General features: G+C 65.5%; 1 protein-coding gene across 8 annotated transcripts in view; it reads right to left on the bottom strand.

The window, feature by feature from the left end:
* The window catches only part of SUN1 (Sad1 and UNC84 domain containing 1), a 46455-nt gene extending 33464 nt beyond the window's left edge, over positions 1-12991 (bottom strand). For 5 of the 8 annotated variants that reach the window (XM_070064262.1, XM_070064264.1, XM_051835235.2 and 2 more), the window contains exons 1-2: positions 12836-12991; positions 4833-4927 (exon numbers count right to left, since the gene is read on the bottom strand). In XM_070064262.1, the coding sequence (XP_069920363.1) occupies positions 4833-4909 (77 nt within the window). In that variant the 5' untranslated portion in view covers positions 4910-4927; positions 12836-12991. Of the gene's footprint in view, positions 1-3229; positions 3724-4832; positions 4928-7072; positions 7209-12835 lie in introns of those variants that run through there. The other 3 variants (XM_070064263.1, XM_070064265.1, XM_070064266.1) reach the window with 3 other exon arrangements.
* Positions 12992-17005: the final 4014 nt, after the last annotated feature.

Raw genomic sequence — 17005 nt, 5'->3', positions numbered from 1 at the left:
CACCCAGTGGGAGACCCGGAGGAAGCTCCTGGCTCCTGGCTCTGGATTGGCCCAGCTCTGGCCATTGCAGCTAAATGGGGAGTGACCCAGTGGATGGAAGATCTCTGTCCCTACCTCTAATTCTTTCAAATAAATAAAATAAATCTTAAAAAAAAAAAAAGATACAGAGCTGGGGCTTGGTGGCCGCGGCCCTGATGCTGCTGGAGGACGGGGTGCAGACCCGGGCGTCCCCAGGGTCTCAGGGCGGTGGAGAAGCTGCTTGGAGCCCCTGAGGTGTGTCCCTGGGCCACAGCCAGCAGCTCACCCCCCAGAGCAGCCAGCCTAAGGCAACCAGCAGAGCCCAGGAAAGGCTAAGAGCACCCCGTGCCTCATCGCAAGCACAGAAGCTCGGTCCGAGTCCCACCCCTCACACCCACCGGGCCCAAGGCTCACGGCAGCAGTGAGTGCACACAGGGGCTGCCAGCGGTCACCCACAGCTGAGGACACAGGCGACAGTGCTAACTCAGCTCTAGGCCCAGCAAGGACACCACGCTGCCGTCACCCAGTATAATCTGAGAACTGCACGTAATGAGGACTTGACTTTACTGTTAAAGATGGATTTGTTTATTTATTTGAAAGTCACGGGGGGGGGGGGGGGGGTAAAGGGAGGGGAGGGAGCAAGCAAGCTTCCATCCACTGGTTCAGTCTCCACAACGTGGAGAGTGGCCACAACGTCCAGGGCTGGGCCAGCCTGAAGCCAGGAGCCAGAAGTCTCTTCCTGGTCTCCCACACAGGTGCGGGGGCCCAGGACTTGGGCCATCTTCCACTGCTCTCCCAGGTCATCAACAGGGAGCTGGATCGGAAGTGGAGCAGCCGGACGTGAACGGGTGCCCAGATGGGATGCTGGCGTCCAGGGGGCAGCGTTACCCACTCCCCGCCCCCCGACACTGGCCCCACAAACGATTTTAGTGCAAGAAAAGCAGGGCCTTTCAAACCAGAGTTGACCCCGTGGGCGGAGTCCACAGGCACTATTCCCAACCCACCTCTGCCCCCCATAGCCGTCCTCTAACTGCAGGTGGGACCCTAGTTTCCAGCAGAAGCCTGGGTGCCCTCGCCAGCACAGCAGCTCCACGTACTTGTCTCACTGGAGAGCTGCCTGTGAGAGCACCTGTCGTGGCAATGTTTGGCCGTCGCTGGCTGCCCCCGGAGGCCCATCCACACACCGTCACACTACAGCCAGCAGCACGTGCCGGCTAACGAGGCGAGAACACTCCAGAATCATCCTCCTATGTGAACCTGAGCAGTGAGCACAAGGCACAGCATGCACCGGGCAGGCTCTCTGCACACTAACAGCGCTTCCACAGGCTCTGACACTGTCGGTGCCAGGACTCAACTTCCCGTCAGCACACCCAGCGGCGTGAGCAGGCCAGGAAAAACAGAGGGTGAGAGAGGCGGGGCAGGCAGGGGCCCGTGTCCCAGGGCTCCGAGTAAAGCCTCCAGTTGTTTTTCTTGTAAAGATTTCAACCAGGGCCAAGCCAGGCCGAAGCCAGGAGTCAGGAGCTTCTTCTGGGTCTCCCACGTGGGTGCAGGGGCCCAAACACTTGGCCCATCTTCTACTGCCTTCCCAGGCACATTAGCAAGGAGTGGGATCAGAAGCGGAGCAGCCAGGACTTGAACCGGCGCCCACGTGGGATGCTGGCGTCACAAGTGGTGGCTTTACTTGCCATGCCACAGCGCCAGTCCCACCCCCAATTCTTAGCCGTGCCAGCAGCAGGGAGCGGCCGACCCAGGAGGCTCCCCCTCTGTCTCCCTCGGTCCTGAGGCACCGATGACCTCAGGGGCCGCGCGTCACTGACAGCTGCCAGGACTGCGCTCGGGCCTCACAGGAGAGCAGCCCTGACGGTTTAACTTCTCAGTCACACTGGGGTGGGGGTGGGGCTTCTCTCAGTTACACGTTGCTATTTTTAAAGTCAACTATTTAGAGTCACTGCTCATTAAGAAACTGAAGAAATGTCCCACAACTGAAGCCCCGAGTCAACACACAGGCAGAGAACACAACTGAAGCAGGGGCGCCTGCAGAGGGCGCACCGCCCCGCGGAACAGCAGGGGCACACGGCACAGCAAGGCACACGCGCGGGTCCCTCATCAAGCCGCAGGGTTCAGAACGCTGCCCACCCAAAGCATGACCCTAACCTCCATCCGCCCCTCCGCAGCTGGACAGCAGCAGGCTCATGCGGGGCCACGTCTCCCGCCCTCCTCCCCGCTCCTGCTCCCGAGAGCTGCCTCAGCCCTGACACCCCGGGGCCGCCCCGGCCCCACAGCCCTCCTGTGCCCCTGTCCGGGGGCCGGCGGCAGCAGTCTGATGCAGCAGAGGCCTGCCCGTCTCTGCCTTTCCCACACAGCCCTAGGCTTCAGCTCCTCTGCCTTCCCCCTAGAACCACACACAGCAGAGGCTCTGCCAGGTGCCCGGGGTCGGAGCCCATTCCTCCTGTCTCCCCTCGCACGCCTTCCCTCCTGCTACCTGGGAGCGGGGTCCCGAGGCCAGGCCCGCGCTGGACATCTCCCACTCTGCAGCCATCCTCTTTCCCACCAGCCACCTGCTCCCCGCCCCCCCCACGTCTCCTACTGGTGCTGACATCAGCTCACTCCCCGGTGAGACAGGACGCGCCCCCGCGCCAGCCAGGCCAGCTGAACCGCCGCCCTCCCGCGCCTCGGCTGCAGCGCTCAGGGCCGGCCCCTGTGCAGCCCTGCTGGGTGCTCCCCTCCCACGGAGCCTGAGCGAGCCAGGGCCCGTCGGGCCTGTGAGGCCTCTCAGCTCCCAGGGAGACTTCCTGGGCCACCACCCCGGGAGAAGCAGAGGAGACCTGACAAGGGGGCTGGGGCCCATCAGCCCCAGACGTCATGGGTCCTCCAGGGGCAGGAGGACTCACTCCCATCAGCCAGAAAGAGACGGACGGAATGGCCAGACTTCTAGACCGATGGCCTGCGGCCAGGAAACACACTGGGCCCCGAGAGGGAAGTCCTCAACACCAGAGGACCTGGCTTGAGCTGATCAAAAACAGCACCATCACCTGTGACGCAGCCCTGAGGGCCTGGGAAGCAGGAACCCTCAGCGCGGGCGCCCGCGGGGGCCTCCCACACTCCGGGCGAGCTCTCCCTTCCAGAGCTGCTTCCGCACACACACACACACCCCCGAGGAGGGGCAGGGAGGGCCTCGCCCTCGGCGGGCTGAGCACAGGCAGGCACTGACCTCACACTGCGCGACGCTCTCCTAAGAGGAAAGAGCCTCGTGCAGTAAGCGCAGTGACCAGGACGCCCGCAGGTCCTTCCAGGGCTCCGGCACGGTCGGCACTAAGCGAGGGCAGCGCTGGGAGTACGGCAGTCACGGCAGCGGGGGTCGCCGACGCCCGCACTCGGGCTGCAGGCCCAGGGCGACCAGAGCGGGCAGAGGCTGGGGTGTGAGGAGCAGACACGAGGGCAGGTGGAGCCCAAGCTGTGGGGCAGATGGGCTGAGTGCTCACGCTCGGACGTGCAGACCAAGCCTGCGGCTCCCCGGGCAGGCTGCAGGTCCTGCGGCTGCGCCTGGGCTCGCAGGCCCGTCAGCGGCTCGGCCCGTCCCTCTGCATTCCCGACTGGGCCCGCTGCCCCTCGGCCCATGTCACTCTCACTCCCTCTCAGGGCGCGAGTCCCACACGCTAGTCACCACTGTGGGCCACAGCTCCCTTCCCTCTCTGATGGTCACCGTGGCCCAGCCGCCTCCTGGCAGGAAAGGGCGGGCCGCCCGGCACACTCTCCTCCCTGGGTCAGCGTCCAGCCCTCCCCACCCCCGCACGGGGCCTCTGGAAGGCCCCGCCCACCCTGTCCTGCCCGACGCCCCACAGGGCGCACACTCACACCGGCCGGCCGGTCTCCGCCCTCCCTCCCTCCGCCCTCCCTCCACTGCCCGCGGGCCTGACTGAAGGAGGGCGGCCCTCCAGTGCAGCACCGGACAGAGCGCCTGAGCAGCACGCAGAGAGCAGCCGGCCCGAGGAGCGCGCGGGCCCCCAGGAAACCGGGAACGCATCAGCGTGAGGCTGCGCCGACGCCCCGGAATCCTGCTTTTCCTGAGGGTTCAACTATATTCTCACCGGCTAGAGCCTTCCCACGGAAAACCCACGGCACCACCCTCTGTGCCCTCACTTCCTGCCAGGTACCTGAGCTCCTACACCTGCCAATCACATTCTAGCCAACGGGGGGGGGGGGGGGGGGCCTAGCCCGGAATTTATAACTGCTGTTTCTTTTTCTTTTTTTCACGAGACAGATTTATTTATTTGAAAGGCAGAGAAACAGAGAGATGGCCCATCCGCTGATCCACTCCCCAAGTGCCCACGACAGCTGGGATGGGACCAGACTGAAGCCGGAGCCAGGATCTACACCTGGGTCTCCCACATGGGCAGCAGGAACCCAGGTAGTTGGGCCATCGTCCGGTGCCTCCCAGCACGTGCTGGGTCCCAGGCAGGGGGCAGCAGGGACCGGAGCCGGCATTGAGCCACGGCGGCACCCAGAGCCCGCGGGGAGCTCGGCAGCTCCATGACTCACACAGGGCCCAGCACGGCAACGGAACAAACAAAACACTGCGGGGGCGCCGGTGCAAGGGCCGCTCAGACAGGCCGCTCCCGGGCTATCTTCTGCCAGCTCTGAGCCATCGAGCTGCTGCCACACCCCTTAAGCACATCCTGCAGGAGGGCACAGGCCGGGTGGGTCTGAGGCCTGCGTGTGTACGGGACCACCTCACCAGCGAGGCCGAGGAGCCAGCAGACGCACACCTCTCCCAGGCCTTGCCGAGGACGGCTCCGGGGCCTGCAGGGACTCACCTGAGCGCGTAGGTGTAGCCCGTGTTCTCGGGAACACACTGAGGAGGGCTGTACAGGTGCAGCCGGGAGAAGTCCATGTTCACGCTCAGCTCATTCTGCACAGGGCAAAGAAACAGGGCAGCGTTTAACAGCCAGAAAGCACTGGCGCCTGCCACGCAGCCACGCAGACCACAGCACTGAGCACTGCCCACCACACAGCCACAGCACTGACACTGCCTACCACACAGCCACACAGACCACAGCACTGACACTGCCCACCACACAGCCACACAGACCACAGCACTGAGCGCTGAGCAGTGCCCACCACACAGCCACACAGACCACAGCACTGAGCAGTGCCCACCACACAGCCACAGCACTGACACTGCCCACCACACAGCCAGAGACCACAGCACTGACACTGCCCACCACACAGCCACAGCACTGACACTGCCCACCACACAGCCACACAGACCACAGCACTGAGCGCTGAGCAGTGCCCACCACACAGCCACACAGCCACAGCACTGAGCACTGAGCACTGCCCACCACACAGCCACACAGCCACAGCACTGACACTGCCCACCACACAGTCACACAGACCACAGCACTGAGCACTGCCCACCACACAGCCACACAGCCACAGCACTGAGCACTGCCCACCACACAGACCACACAGACCACAGCACTGAGCACTGCCCACCACACAGCCACAGCACTGACACTGCCCACCACACAGCCACACAGACCACAGCACTGACACTGCCCACCACACAGCCACACAGACCACAGCACTGAGCGCTGAGCAGTGCCCACCACACAGCCACACAGACCACAGCACTGAGCAGTGCCCACCACACAGCCACACAGACCACAGCACTGACACTGCCCACCACACAGCCACAAGGACCACAGCACTGACACTGCCCACCACACAGTCACACAGACCACAGCACTGAGCACTGCCCACCACACAGCCACACAGACCACAGCACTGAGCAGTGCCCACCACACAGCCACACAGACCACAGCACTGAGCAGTGCCCACCACACAGCCACACAGACCACAGCACTGACACTGCCCACCACACAGCCACACAGACCACAGCACTGACACTGCCCACCACACAGTCACACAGACCACAGCACTGAGCACTGCCCACCACACAGCCACACAGACCACAGCACTGACACTGCCCACCACACAGCCACACAGACCACAGCACTGACACTGCCCACCACACAGCCACACAGACCACAGCACTGAGCACTGCCCACCACACAGCCACACAGACCACAGCACTGAGCACTGCCCACCACACAGACCACAGCACTGAGCACTGCCCACCACAGTCACACAGACCACAGCACTGAGCACTGCCCACCACACAGCCACAGCACTGAGCACTGCCCACCACACAGCCACACAGAGCACAGCACTGAGCACTGCCCACCACACAGCCACACAGACCACAGCACTGAGCAGTGCCCACCACACAGCCACACAGACCACAGCACTGAGCACTGCCCACCACACAGCCACACAGACCACAGCACTGAGCAGTGGTTCCTATTTTTCAGTCACAGGTCCGGGAACACTTCTGCCCTGTCTGCCGCCCACGCACACGCGCGCAAACACACACACACACCCCCCGCCACCATCAGAGCTGTAAATGCATCCAGGCGGCACCCAGGCTGACCACGCCACCTGTGCAAGCCGCGACCCTCCCAGGAGGTGCTCTGAGTTCCTGGAGACGTCAGGTGCCTGACCACCTCACACAGGTGAGTGCTGCTGTCCACGCCTGCCCAGGGCGGCACGCGCTTCTCTCTCCCCCAGGGGAAGCAGATTAGCTTTTGAATTACAAGTGTTGAGCCTGTCTCTCCGGTTATCATCTAGATTTCTGTGGAATGACTCAAACGTTTCTCTGGCTAAAAATATTCACTCGCAGACACACACCCCAAATTAAAAAAGTCCTAACAGAAGTGATACGAGTGATGTCTGTCACTCAAACTCCGAGGGAGAGGGAGGTAACCTAAAAATACAGACCACCCTGGGCAGAAGTACTTGTGGACGTTCAACTCGCCACAAGCGGTCAGATCACGCGGCTGTCTTGGAAATGGGCCAAACCTCTTTAAGATTAAGGACCACTGTTTACATACAAAGTTTTACTGCACACACTAATTTCAAAAAACACCACAAAACTCCTGCATTGGGGGAACATTCTAGAACTCCCCAGTTCTTCCCGGGGCAGCTCACGCACCAGCCGGCCTCATTCGACTTTCTGCAGGTTTACCCTTCAACGACCTCCACAAACAAGACGGAGCGCGGTTACTTAACCCAGGGATGTTTCACACCTGCTCCACGCCCGAGCTTCCGTAACATCTGCACCTAGGCGGAACGCGGCCACACCCACGGCGAGGCAACAATGCCCTGTGGCCAGCCCAGCCGCCAACAGCTCTCCGGGCACAGAGCGCTGGGCTGAGCAGCGACGCTATGCTGTCACCTTTCTCACCCTTAGGGAGAGACAGGGACGCTTCCTCACCTCACTACAGAAACGCAACTTCACTCTCAGAGTAACTCCCCGCTGGGATGTCTCACTCCAGCGTAACCACAATGGCGCGCTCAGGGACCCAGTGTTTCTGGGAGAGGCAGGAGTCTGCCAGCCTCAAGGACCACGGCGTGGGGGTGGCGGTGGGGCAGCGTCAGTGAGCGAGGCGTGGATGCACTCGGTCTCTGCTGACTGGCACCCAAAGGCCTCCTCTGTGGGGCCGGGCCGGCCCACCACCAGCACCAGGATGGAGCACGGGCCGGGCCACTGGCGCCAGGACATCCGGGAGCTACACGCACAAGTTCACTGTTCCAAGAATTCACACCAGCTTCTCTGTGCTCCTCTAGAGGGATACAGCAGGAGTTCTGATGACAACGCGCGTCCTAAGCTGACACAGAGCGGCAGGCAGCGCGTGGGACTGGCTCTCACAACATCTTCACACAGGCCTGCCCTCAGTGAGATGCTTCCACACGGCGCTTAGTGCGGCCCGAGCCTTCATCTGGACAGAAATCCAACTTCCTGCCCCTGAAATTCAAACTCAGAGCAGGAACTGCAAGCGGCTCCTGCCCACTTAGAGCGCCGGGTGAGGCCCGGCGGGGGCGGCAGAGGGCGCCGGGTGAGGCCCGGCAGGGTTTTGGTGCGGTGTGCAGCACACGGCGCAGCTGTCCGAGGACGTGCAGCAGGAAGATGACCACCACTGCGCCCTGAGCTGCCACTCTCCGGGAGACCCAGCTGAACACGCGTGCGCCTGCGCAGTGCCTGCAGCCTGCCCTACAGCCAGGGGGCAAAGGTCACACCCGGCTCAGGTCATTTGCATCCTCACTCCTTTACCAAACTGTTAACCATGGGATGCAATAAAGTTAAGGGCGGGGGGGGGGGGGACTACAGGAAACTGTGTACAGGAGCGCCTGCCAGACGACGCACACGCGTGCCAGCTGCACCGCCTTCCGGAGGCCTGGCTTTATACTGGAAAAGCCACCTTTCTGTCCTGCGGGAGGGCCCCCAGGCAGACTGGCTCGGCGCCCCAGATAAAAGCCAGAGTGCACTGGCACAGGCCGCGGGCTCAGAGCCGGCGCTCGAGAAAGCAAGCGCACCCTCTCCAGTGCTCGCTCCGGCTCTACTGCCGGGAAGCAGCGGCCTCGCGTGCACACGTCCTCCCAGCCTTCCTGCTGGCCCCGCGCCCTCGGCCTCCAGGGACCGCCTCCGCTTCGTCACGCGCACAGTAACCAGTGACAGGATGCTTAGGGAAAACCTCATAAACCAGCATCTTGCAAAGCACTACACAGAAAGGTCGTCCGCAGGCTGCCTCCGCCCCCGAGCGCCCCAGCTGGTGCGACCCTGTTCTGCCGCCCCCTCCCTCAGGAGGGCCCCGGACCAGGCAAGGGTCCAACAAGCCTGCACCAGGGAAAGCGTCAGCCCCCACCGCCCCGGCTTCGGGGAGCTCAGCTGGGCCCCGCACCCCCAGAACCCGCTGTGGGAGCTCTCCCAGGCCTCGGAGGGCAGACGCCCTGGGAGCCGCGGCCCGGGGCGCCCGGCATCGTCTGCACCGGTGGACCAGACAGCACAGGCAGCCTGCTCAGAGCTAAGGAATGAGTGTCTTCACAGCACGCTCCCTGTCCCCGCCGGCTGTTACTGGCCAGTGCTCTGGCACAGCCGGTCAAGCCGCTGCCTGCAAAGCTGGCATCCATGTGGGTGCTGGCCGGAGTCCCCACTGCTCCACTTCTGACCCAGCTCCCTGCTAACGTGCCTGGGAAGGCAGCAGAGGACGGCCCAGGTGCTGGAGTCCCTGCCACCCACATGGGAGACCCAGATGAAGGTGCAGGCTCCTGGCTTCACACTGGCCCAGCCCCAGCCCCAGCTGTTGTGGGCATCTGGGCAGTGAATGAGTGGACTAAGATCTCCTGCTCCCTCTTTTACTCTTTCAAATAAGTCTTCTTTTAAAAAAATAGAAAACAGAATTAGATGCTGGGATGGGCGCTTGGCCTAGCAGCGGAGGCCAGATCTGGGACACACACATCCCAGTCACAGTGCCCGAGTTTCAGTTCCGGCTCTGTTCCCGCCTCCAGCTTCCTGCCCGTGCACACCCTGGGAGGCAGCACGAGGTGGCTCAGGCGTCCGGGTCCCTGCCACAGGGGGGCCTCAGCCTAGCCCAGCCCCACTACCGTGGGCACCCGGGCAATGAACCAGTGCAGGCAATTCTCCCCTCAACCCCTCTCTCAAATAAATGAAAATAAACAAATTTTTCTAAGAAGAGCTCATGGAAATCCAGGCCCTGTGTACTTGGGTCCTCTTTACTGGCCGTCCCCGCACACTCTGACCAGCACAGGTGCGTCAGCCCCGAGTCCCAGCGGGGGTGCCGACGGCGAGCTGCAGCCACAGGGTCTCGGGCATGTGCACCGTGCACCGCTGGCCCACCCCTGCAGCGCTGTCCCCGGGACAACAAGCACCCGGAGGCGGCGAGGGCCTCCCAGCACTGCGGCAGTGCTAGGCGAGGAGGTCATCGAGTGACCTGCTTCTATATTTCAGGTGTCACCTGCATCGTACATGAACTTAGAACAAGATTCACAGAGCCCACGCAGAGCAGGCGGAGGGCAGCCCCGCGCCCCTGTGGGGACAGCCACACCGGCCCTCACCTGGCCTTGGCCTGCAGCACCTGCCGCGACGCCTTGTCTCCTGGACTAGAACCCGCAGCCTACAGCTCTTCAGGGCGGCCCTGCACGTCTAAGCAAAGACCCGAGCACCCATCTCACTACGTGCAGCTCCAGATGTCGGCACTCACTGGGGCACGTTCCGCGGCCTCCTGTCCCCCTCTACTGACGGGGCCGCCGAAGTCAAGGCAGGTCCAGAGACCGCCTGTCCCCGATCTGGAAATCCGACAGCCGCCAGTCAGGTTCAGCGAGCAAGAGGGGGGAGCCCTCACAGCAGCGCGGCCTCCTGGGGTAGCCGGCTCCGCACGGCGCATGCTCACGTCAGCCCGAGCCAGCTGCGGGCTCCTCTGCCCAGCCCGGGCACTGCGAGCCAGGGCCCTCCTCCCGCGTCACCGCCCCTCCCCTGACACCGCCTGGCGTTCGCAGGGAGCCACTTCAAGCAGGCAGCGTGTTCAGAACTGGAAGTTTATAGGGCACAGAGGACCCTCTGGGCATCGTGAACTCAGGGCCGGAGCTGACCGCACACGGCACGGAGCCAGCTCCAACAGGCTGTCCAGGAGCTCCGAGTGAGACTGAGGTGAGCAAGCGCTAGATCCCTCTCCCGGGCAACCTGGAGAGGCCCCGCCCCCAGGCACGAGCCACCAGCACCCAGGGGAAAGGCAGAGGCGTCGGTGTGCAAGGGGACACTGAAAACAAGCCAGTTTCAGCCCAGCCCTAAGGAGCACGAGCCCGTTCACACGTGGAGGGACACTGACGGTTGAGGACCAGCAGCAAGACCACACGGCCCCTCGGCTGGTGCGGAAAGGCGCTGCGGAAACCTATCACGAAAAATACCCAGCGAGGCAGGCCTGGCGAACGCCCACTGCGCACCTCATCCCCACAGCGGAGCCCGCGCCCCAGAGTCCCGGCTGAATCCCAACCCCAGCTTCCTTCTGCAAACGCGAGGCAGCAGGGGGAGGCGGCCCCAGCCTGACCGCGGCTCCTGGCCCAGCCTGGCCACCTGCCTGAGGCTCTGGGGAACACACCAGGGGACGCGGCCATTCCATCAGATCAAGGAGCAAAGTCAAGTGAAATAATGTTTTCCTTGTTAACAGTGCTTGCCCTCCGTATGCTTTTTTAAGATTTTATTTATCTATTTGAGATAAAGCCACGGAGAGAGAGGTCTTCCAGCAGCCTCTTCCGGGTCTCCCACGTGGGTGCAGGGGCCCAAGCACTTGGGTCATCTTCCACTGCTTCCCCAGGCCACAGCAGGGAGCTGGATGGGAAGTGGAGCAGCCGGGACTGGAACCGGCGCCCATATGGGATGCCGGCGCTGTGGGCGGCGGCCTTACCCGCTACGCCACAGCACCGGCCCCTGTACTATGCTTCTAAAAAGGATAAGGGACTGAGACTTTGCCCTAAGGTCGGCAACAAGACAAGGCGCTCCTCTGTCACAGCCTGCCAGGCAGACGACATCCAAGAACCCTAAGGAACGCCTGCGGTCAGCTCCCTTACAGAACCTGAGCTCACAGCCAGCAGTCGGGTCCTGCGACGCCAGCGCGGAGCCACCCGAGTGCAGGCAGGAAAACAACTCCCACAGCAGCACCAAGAACGCACACCTCGGGGACAGGCTGGGGCACGCAAGGCCACGGCTGCCCGCCACGGCCAGGAAGACTACGCGGTCCAGACGGCAGCAACGCCAGCCGGTCTCTCGTGCACCTGGGGGAACGCCTGTCCCTCCGTTCACACGGAACTCCCGGAGGTGCCACACAGCAGAGTCACCTTGAAAAGGAAGCCCGGGCCGGCGCTGCGGTGCAGCGGGCACAGCCCCGGCCTGCAGCGCCGGCATCCCATGTGGACACGGGTTCCAGACCCGGCCGCTCCACTTCCCATCCAGCCCCCTGCTGTGGCCTGGGGAAGCAGTGGAGGACGGCCCAAGTGCTTGGGCCCCTGCACCCGCGTGGGAGACCCGGGCGGGGCAGGGGAGTGGGCACCCGGCTCAGCGGGTAGGGGGATGAAAAGCTCCCGGACCCAGACAGCAGGGACCCCTGCACCACGCGCGCAGGACGACGACGACGTGACCGCTGGCCGCTGCGCCGGGCCCCGCAGCCCAGGCAGCCCCACTCTGGGAAGCCCTCCTCCGGGCCCCGCGCCACGCAAGACGCAGGCCGCGGGAGAGCCCGGGCGCGCCGCGCCTGCCAAGGCCCGCTACGCTCCGCGGGCGCGCGGGACGGAGCCGCAGACGGCCCTGGGCGCCCGGGCTGCCCCGCGTCGGGAGCCAGCCACGGCGCTGACCCGCAGACCCGGGCCGCCCGCACAGCCGCGCTCCCGGCCCCGAGGGAGCCCGGCGCGGGCACTGCGCCACCTGCGCCGGGCTGGAGGGCACCTGCGCCGCAGCCCCCGGCCGCTCGGGCGGGCGCGGGAGCCGGGGCGTCTGCACCTGCGTGGGCCGGGGGCTCGGAAGGACCGGGCGCGGGACGCACCTGGAGGGCACCGGCGCCGCAGCCCCCGGCCCCTTGGGCGGGCGCGGGACGCACCCGGAGGGCACCGGCGCCGCAGCCCCCGGCCCCTTGGGCGGGCGCGGGAACGGGCCGTCTGCACCTGCGCGGGCCGCGGGCCAGGCGCGCTGGAAGCCCGAGGTCCGCCGCGGCCGCCTCTGGGCTGAACAGGGGGCACCCTCATGGCGGCCGCGGCCGTTGGCGGCCCAGGAGGAGCCCGCGGCCCGGCCTCGCTATGAGGGCGCCCCCCGGTCTCCGGCCCAGCCGCCCCCGGCGTCCCCCGGCGCCCTCCAGCGCTCGCCCCGACCCCGGGGTCCGCGCCGCCCCCGGCGCCCCCGCCTGGAGCTCACCTGCCTCCGCCGCCGCCGCCGCCGCCGCCTCAGGCCTCCTCCGCGCCGCCCGGGCCCGGCCTGAAAGGACGCCCCGTGGGCGCCAGCCAATCGCGCGCCGCGCCCGGGCTCGGGGGCGGGAGCAACGTGCACGTCCACCAATCGCTACCGTGCCCCCGAAGCGCCCCCGCCAATGACGAGGCGGCTCCCGGCGGCGGCTGAGGCGCCGGGAGCCGGGAGGGGTCTGGGTGGAGCCGGGGAGGGGCGTCACGGGGAGGGGTCCCTGCTCGGGGCGGGGTCCGTGTCTCCAGGGCGACGGGCGCGCGAGGGCCGGTCCTCTCCGCGCGAGCGCTGTGGGCAGCTCCGCGTGCGGCGAATACCGCGTTGCCCCGCGCGTGGCTTGCGTTGCGGGATGCCCACCTGTGACGCGGCCTGCGTGGCTGCGGCGCGTGGGTCTCCGGCCCCTGGCCGCTCCGCGCGCGCTCGTGGGCCTCCGGCCCCTGCCTCGCCGTTGTCCACGGCCACCCACGCGGGGACCGGGCGGGGCCGCAGGACGCCCCGCACCCCTTGGTGCCCGCCAAGGCCCCGTACGCGTCCTAGGAGTCCCTCGGGGGCTTTATTATCCGCCCCCCCCCCGCGTCCTGGGCTCCCAGCGGTCACTCTGAGGGCCAGCGCAGGACCCTGCGAGGCCTCAGCCTGGGGCGCACGTTGACGGGGTGGGGGGCAGAAGGGGTAGGAGGACGTGGCTCCCGTGTCCCCCGGAGCCCAGGCCGGCCCACCCTGCTCCGGAGGTGGCCAGCTGGCACACTGCCCAGCAGTAGGAGCCCTTGGCTGTTAGCCGGGTTAGGGGCTGTGCCGCAGCCGGGCGTTGCGGCCGCACGTGTCCAGGCCCCCGTGCTTGCTCAGAAGGGACCGCGGCCAGCGCCTCCGGGAGCCGGGAGCGCACCCCTCTCCGCGGGCCACAGCCCCGGGGGCCGGGAGCGCACCCCTCTCCGCGGGCCGCCGCCTCCGGGAGGCCGGGAGCGCACCCTTCTTCGCGGGCCACAGCCCCGGGGGCCGGGAGCGCACTCCTCTCCGCGGGCCACAGCCCCGGGGGCCGGGAGCGCACCCCTCTCCGCGGGCCGCCGCGGCTGCCTTTCAGTTGTAAACAAAACCCGAGTCCCGAGGCCCCAGGGAGCCAGAGGGCGGCGGGCGCGGCTCTCCGCCCTCTGGATTAGGGCGCGGACAAGAAAGGTCGCCCTGCAAAGCCCTGTGGGGCTGGAGGCAGCTCCACCTCCGCTCGGGCGGCTCGGAGGAGGGGCTCCCGGTCCTGGCGACCCCCAGGCGCGCGCCTGCAGGGGCGGGACCGGTCAGAGCTGCAGCCGGCCAGCGTTTCCCAAACCCAGAACCCCAGTCTAGCACACGCACACCCGCTCTCCCTGCCGCGGGGAGGCTGGGACAGCAGGGGGCTGCCCTGGCTGGGGGGATGGGGCGGGGGCCGCGGCTGCGGAGGGCTCTGGGCAGGGTCTTCCTGCGGCTCCCTCTCTGTCCACTCTTTCTCCTTTTAAATGAGGACAGGTGCGCCCCAAGCCAGGACGATCCCAGAGCAGGCTGGGGGTGGACACACTTCCTGGGGGCCGCTGTTCACCGCACGCGGTCCAACAAACATGCCCAGACGTCCTGGCCCCCGGTTCTTTGCTGAGTAAAGCGGTTTGCACCCCGAAAACCTCCCCCCAATTCCCCTCTCCCTGCGTCCTCAAGGCTTCCCAGCCCAACTCCTAGAAAGCTGCTGTGCCCACTCCCCAGCGCTGCCCCCTCCCGCACTGCCCCTCCCCACCCAGCCCTCCCCCGTGCTGCCCCTCCCCCGCGCTGCCCCTCCTTCGCCGCCCCCCCCACTACGCTGTTGCTGGCGGTTGGGTTCCCGGGCACACCTTCGCTGGGCACCTGGCTGTCAGCCCGGCCTGGCCGCCCCCACACCTGCTGGTCCTTCCTCATCTGGCCACGAGGATGGGGGCGAGCTCACTTCTGCCTCTGTGCTCGTCGGGGTCCTGACCACGCGGCACTGCCCCTGGACAGAGCTGTCCCCCTACTGGCTCACCCTCCCTCCTTGGGCATCTCCAGCTGGCCGCATCCGGACTGGACTAGGGAGCTCTGGTCTCCCTGCTCCTCCCTCGTCCACTGCGCCCGCACACACCTGCCGTGGTCCTGAGGGCAGGTGGCACCCTCTTCAGCCCCAGCCACCAGGGCTCCTAGGTCCCTGTGGCCCTGCCTCCCCACTTCAAGGGAGGCAGAGTGACGGGGGAGGGGGTGAGAGAGAGACAGAGAGAAAATCTTTCATCCTCTGGTTCAGTCCCCAGGTCTGGGCCAGGACAAAGCCTGGGGCAGGACGCCATTGGGTCACTGGGCTGTGCTGCTGCCTCCCAGGCCCACTACACAACACTGGATCCATGGGCCTCAAGTCAGCACTGTGATGTGGGTGCCAGTGTCGCAAGCGCCACCTTAACCCACCGTGCCACAACACTGGCCTCTGCCCCCTTTCTCTTTTAATTTTTCAAAGAAATTTATTTATCTGAGAAGCGGAGTTACAGAGAGAGGGAGAGCCACAGAGGGGGGTCTTCCATCTGCTGGTTCACTCCCCAGATGGCCGCAATGGCTGGAGTTGGGCCAATGCGAAGCCAGGAGCTTCCTCCGGGTCTCCCACACCGGTGCAGGGGCCCAAGCACCTGGGCCATCCTCCACTGGTTTCCCAGGCCACAGCAGAGAGCTGGATCGGAAGAGGAGCAGCCGGGCTCGAACCGGCACCCAATACAGCACAGCACTGGCCCCTCCCCTTTGCTTTTTAACTGGGGTGAAACCCATGAACATAAACCACTTTATGGGAACGCAGAGCAGTGTGTCCGCTGTGCACAGGAGGGTGGCCGTTCCTCCAGAACTCAATAGCAGTCACCAGGTGGCCCCACAGCTCCCCCCGGCAGGCCCACAGGAAGCAAGCGCAGAGCCTGGAGAAGTGCCACGGCCACGGCAGCGCCTGTGGTGGGCGCCCGCCGTGAACAGAGGCCGGCCGTGCTCAGCAAGGGCCTCCGAGCTCACCCCTGGATGAGCCCCGCAGGACTGCACCCAGGAGGGACCGAGTGCCACCAGTGGGCTCCGGGGCTGGCGTGGGCGTGGACGGTGTTTGTAGGCTGGCTCCAGAGTTTGGGCTTGCGAGAGGAGGAGTGCGGGAGATGGGGCGTGGTGACCGCCGCACGGCGGGAACAGGCTGGACTGTGCCTGGACGTGCTCTTGGGCTGCGAGTCGTCCCACAGTCTCAGAGCAGGGCTGCCGTGAGGTGTGGAGTGCCGTGGGGCTTGGTCACGAGGTGCACGGCCACCCCGCATCTCGGGCCCTACCGCACCTGTGCAGCTCTGTCAGCCTCGGCGTGCCCCCAACCCCCACCGCACGCCACAGCCTGCTGTGTTTGCCGCCAGGTCCCCCAAGCTGGGCGGGGGGCCTTGGTGACCACGGGGCCTCGGGATGAAGACCCAGCACCTCTGCAGGCCAAGCTTCCCAACAGGTGACTGCAGGTGAGTTTGCTGGGCCCTGCCCAGGGCTTTAAGAAGACAACAGGGGCCGGCGCTGTGGCGTAGCCCGTAAAGCCGCCGCCTGCGACTCTGGCATCCCATGTGGGCGCCGGTTCACATCCCGGCTGCTCCACTTCCGATCCAGCTCCCTGCTGTGGCCTGGGAAGGCAGTGGAGGATGGCCCCAGTGCTTGGGCCCTGCACCTGCATGGGAGACCAGGAGGAAGCTCCTGGCTCCTGGCTTTGGATCTGTCAGCTCCGGCCGTTGCAGCCATCTAGGGAGTGAACCAGCAGATGGAAGACCTCTCTCTCTCTCTCTCTCTCTCTCTGCCTCTACTTCTCTCTCTGTGTAACTCTGACTTTCAAGTAAATAAATAAATCTTAAAAAAAAAAAAAAAAGATTACAGAACTCGAGAAGTTTTAAATGCAGCCCCTCTGGAGGAATCAGCGCCTGGCGGTGCTGGGTCGGCTGTCCCACGGGGAGGCCCCTCCTTCTGGGCAGAGCTGCCCCGCTCCCCGCACAGCTGGGAGGTCGGCCTCGCTCGCTCGCTCCTCCGGGGACTGCAGCGTGCTGGGGTGAGGGAGGGCTGCTGGCCGGGTGGGAGATAGCCACCCACAGCCTGTTCCAGAATAGACTCTGGGGCCCACGTGGG

This window comes from Oryctolagus cuniculus, chromosome 19, assembly GCF_964237555.1.
Source record: "Oryctolagus cuniculus chromosome 19, mOryCun1.1, whole genome shotgun sequence".
NCBI lineage: Eukaryota > Metazoa > Chordata > Mammalia > Lagomorpha > Leporidae > Oryctolagus > Oryctolagus cuniculus.
The sequence above is the reverse complement of the archived record's forward strand: the minus strand, read 5'-3'. Positions and strand labels throughout refer to the sequence as shown.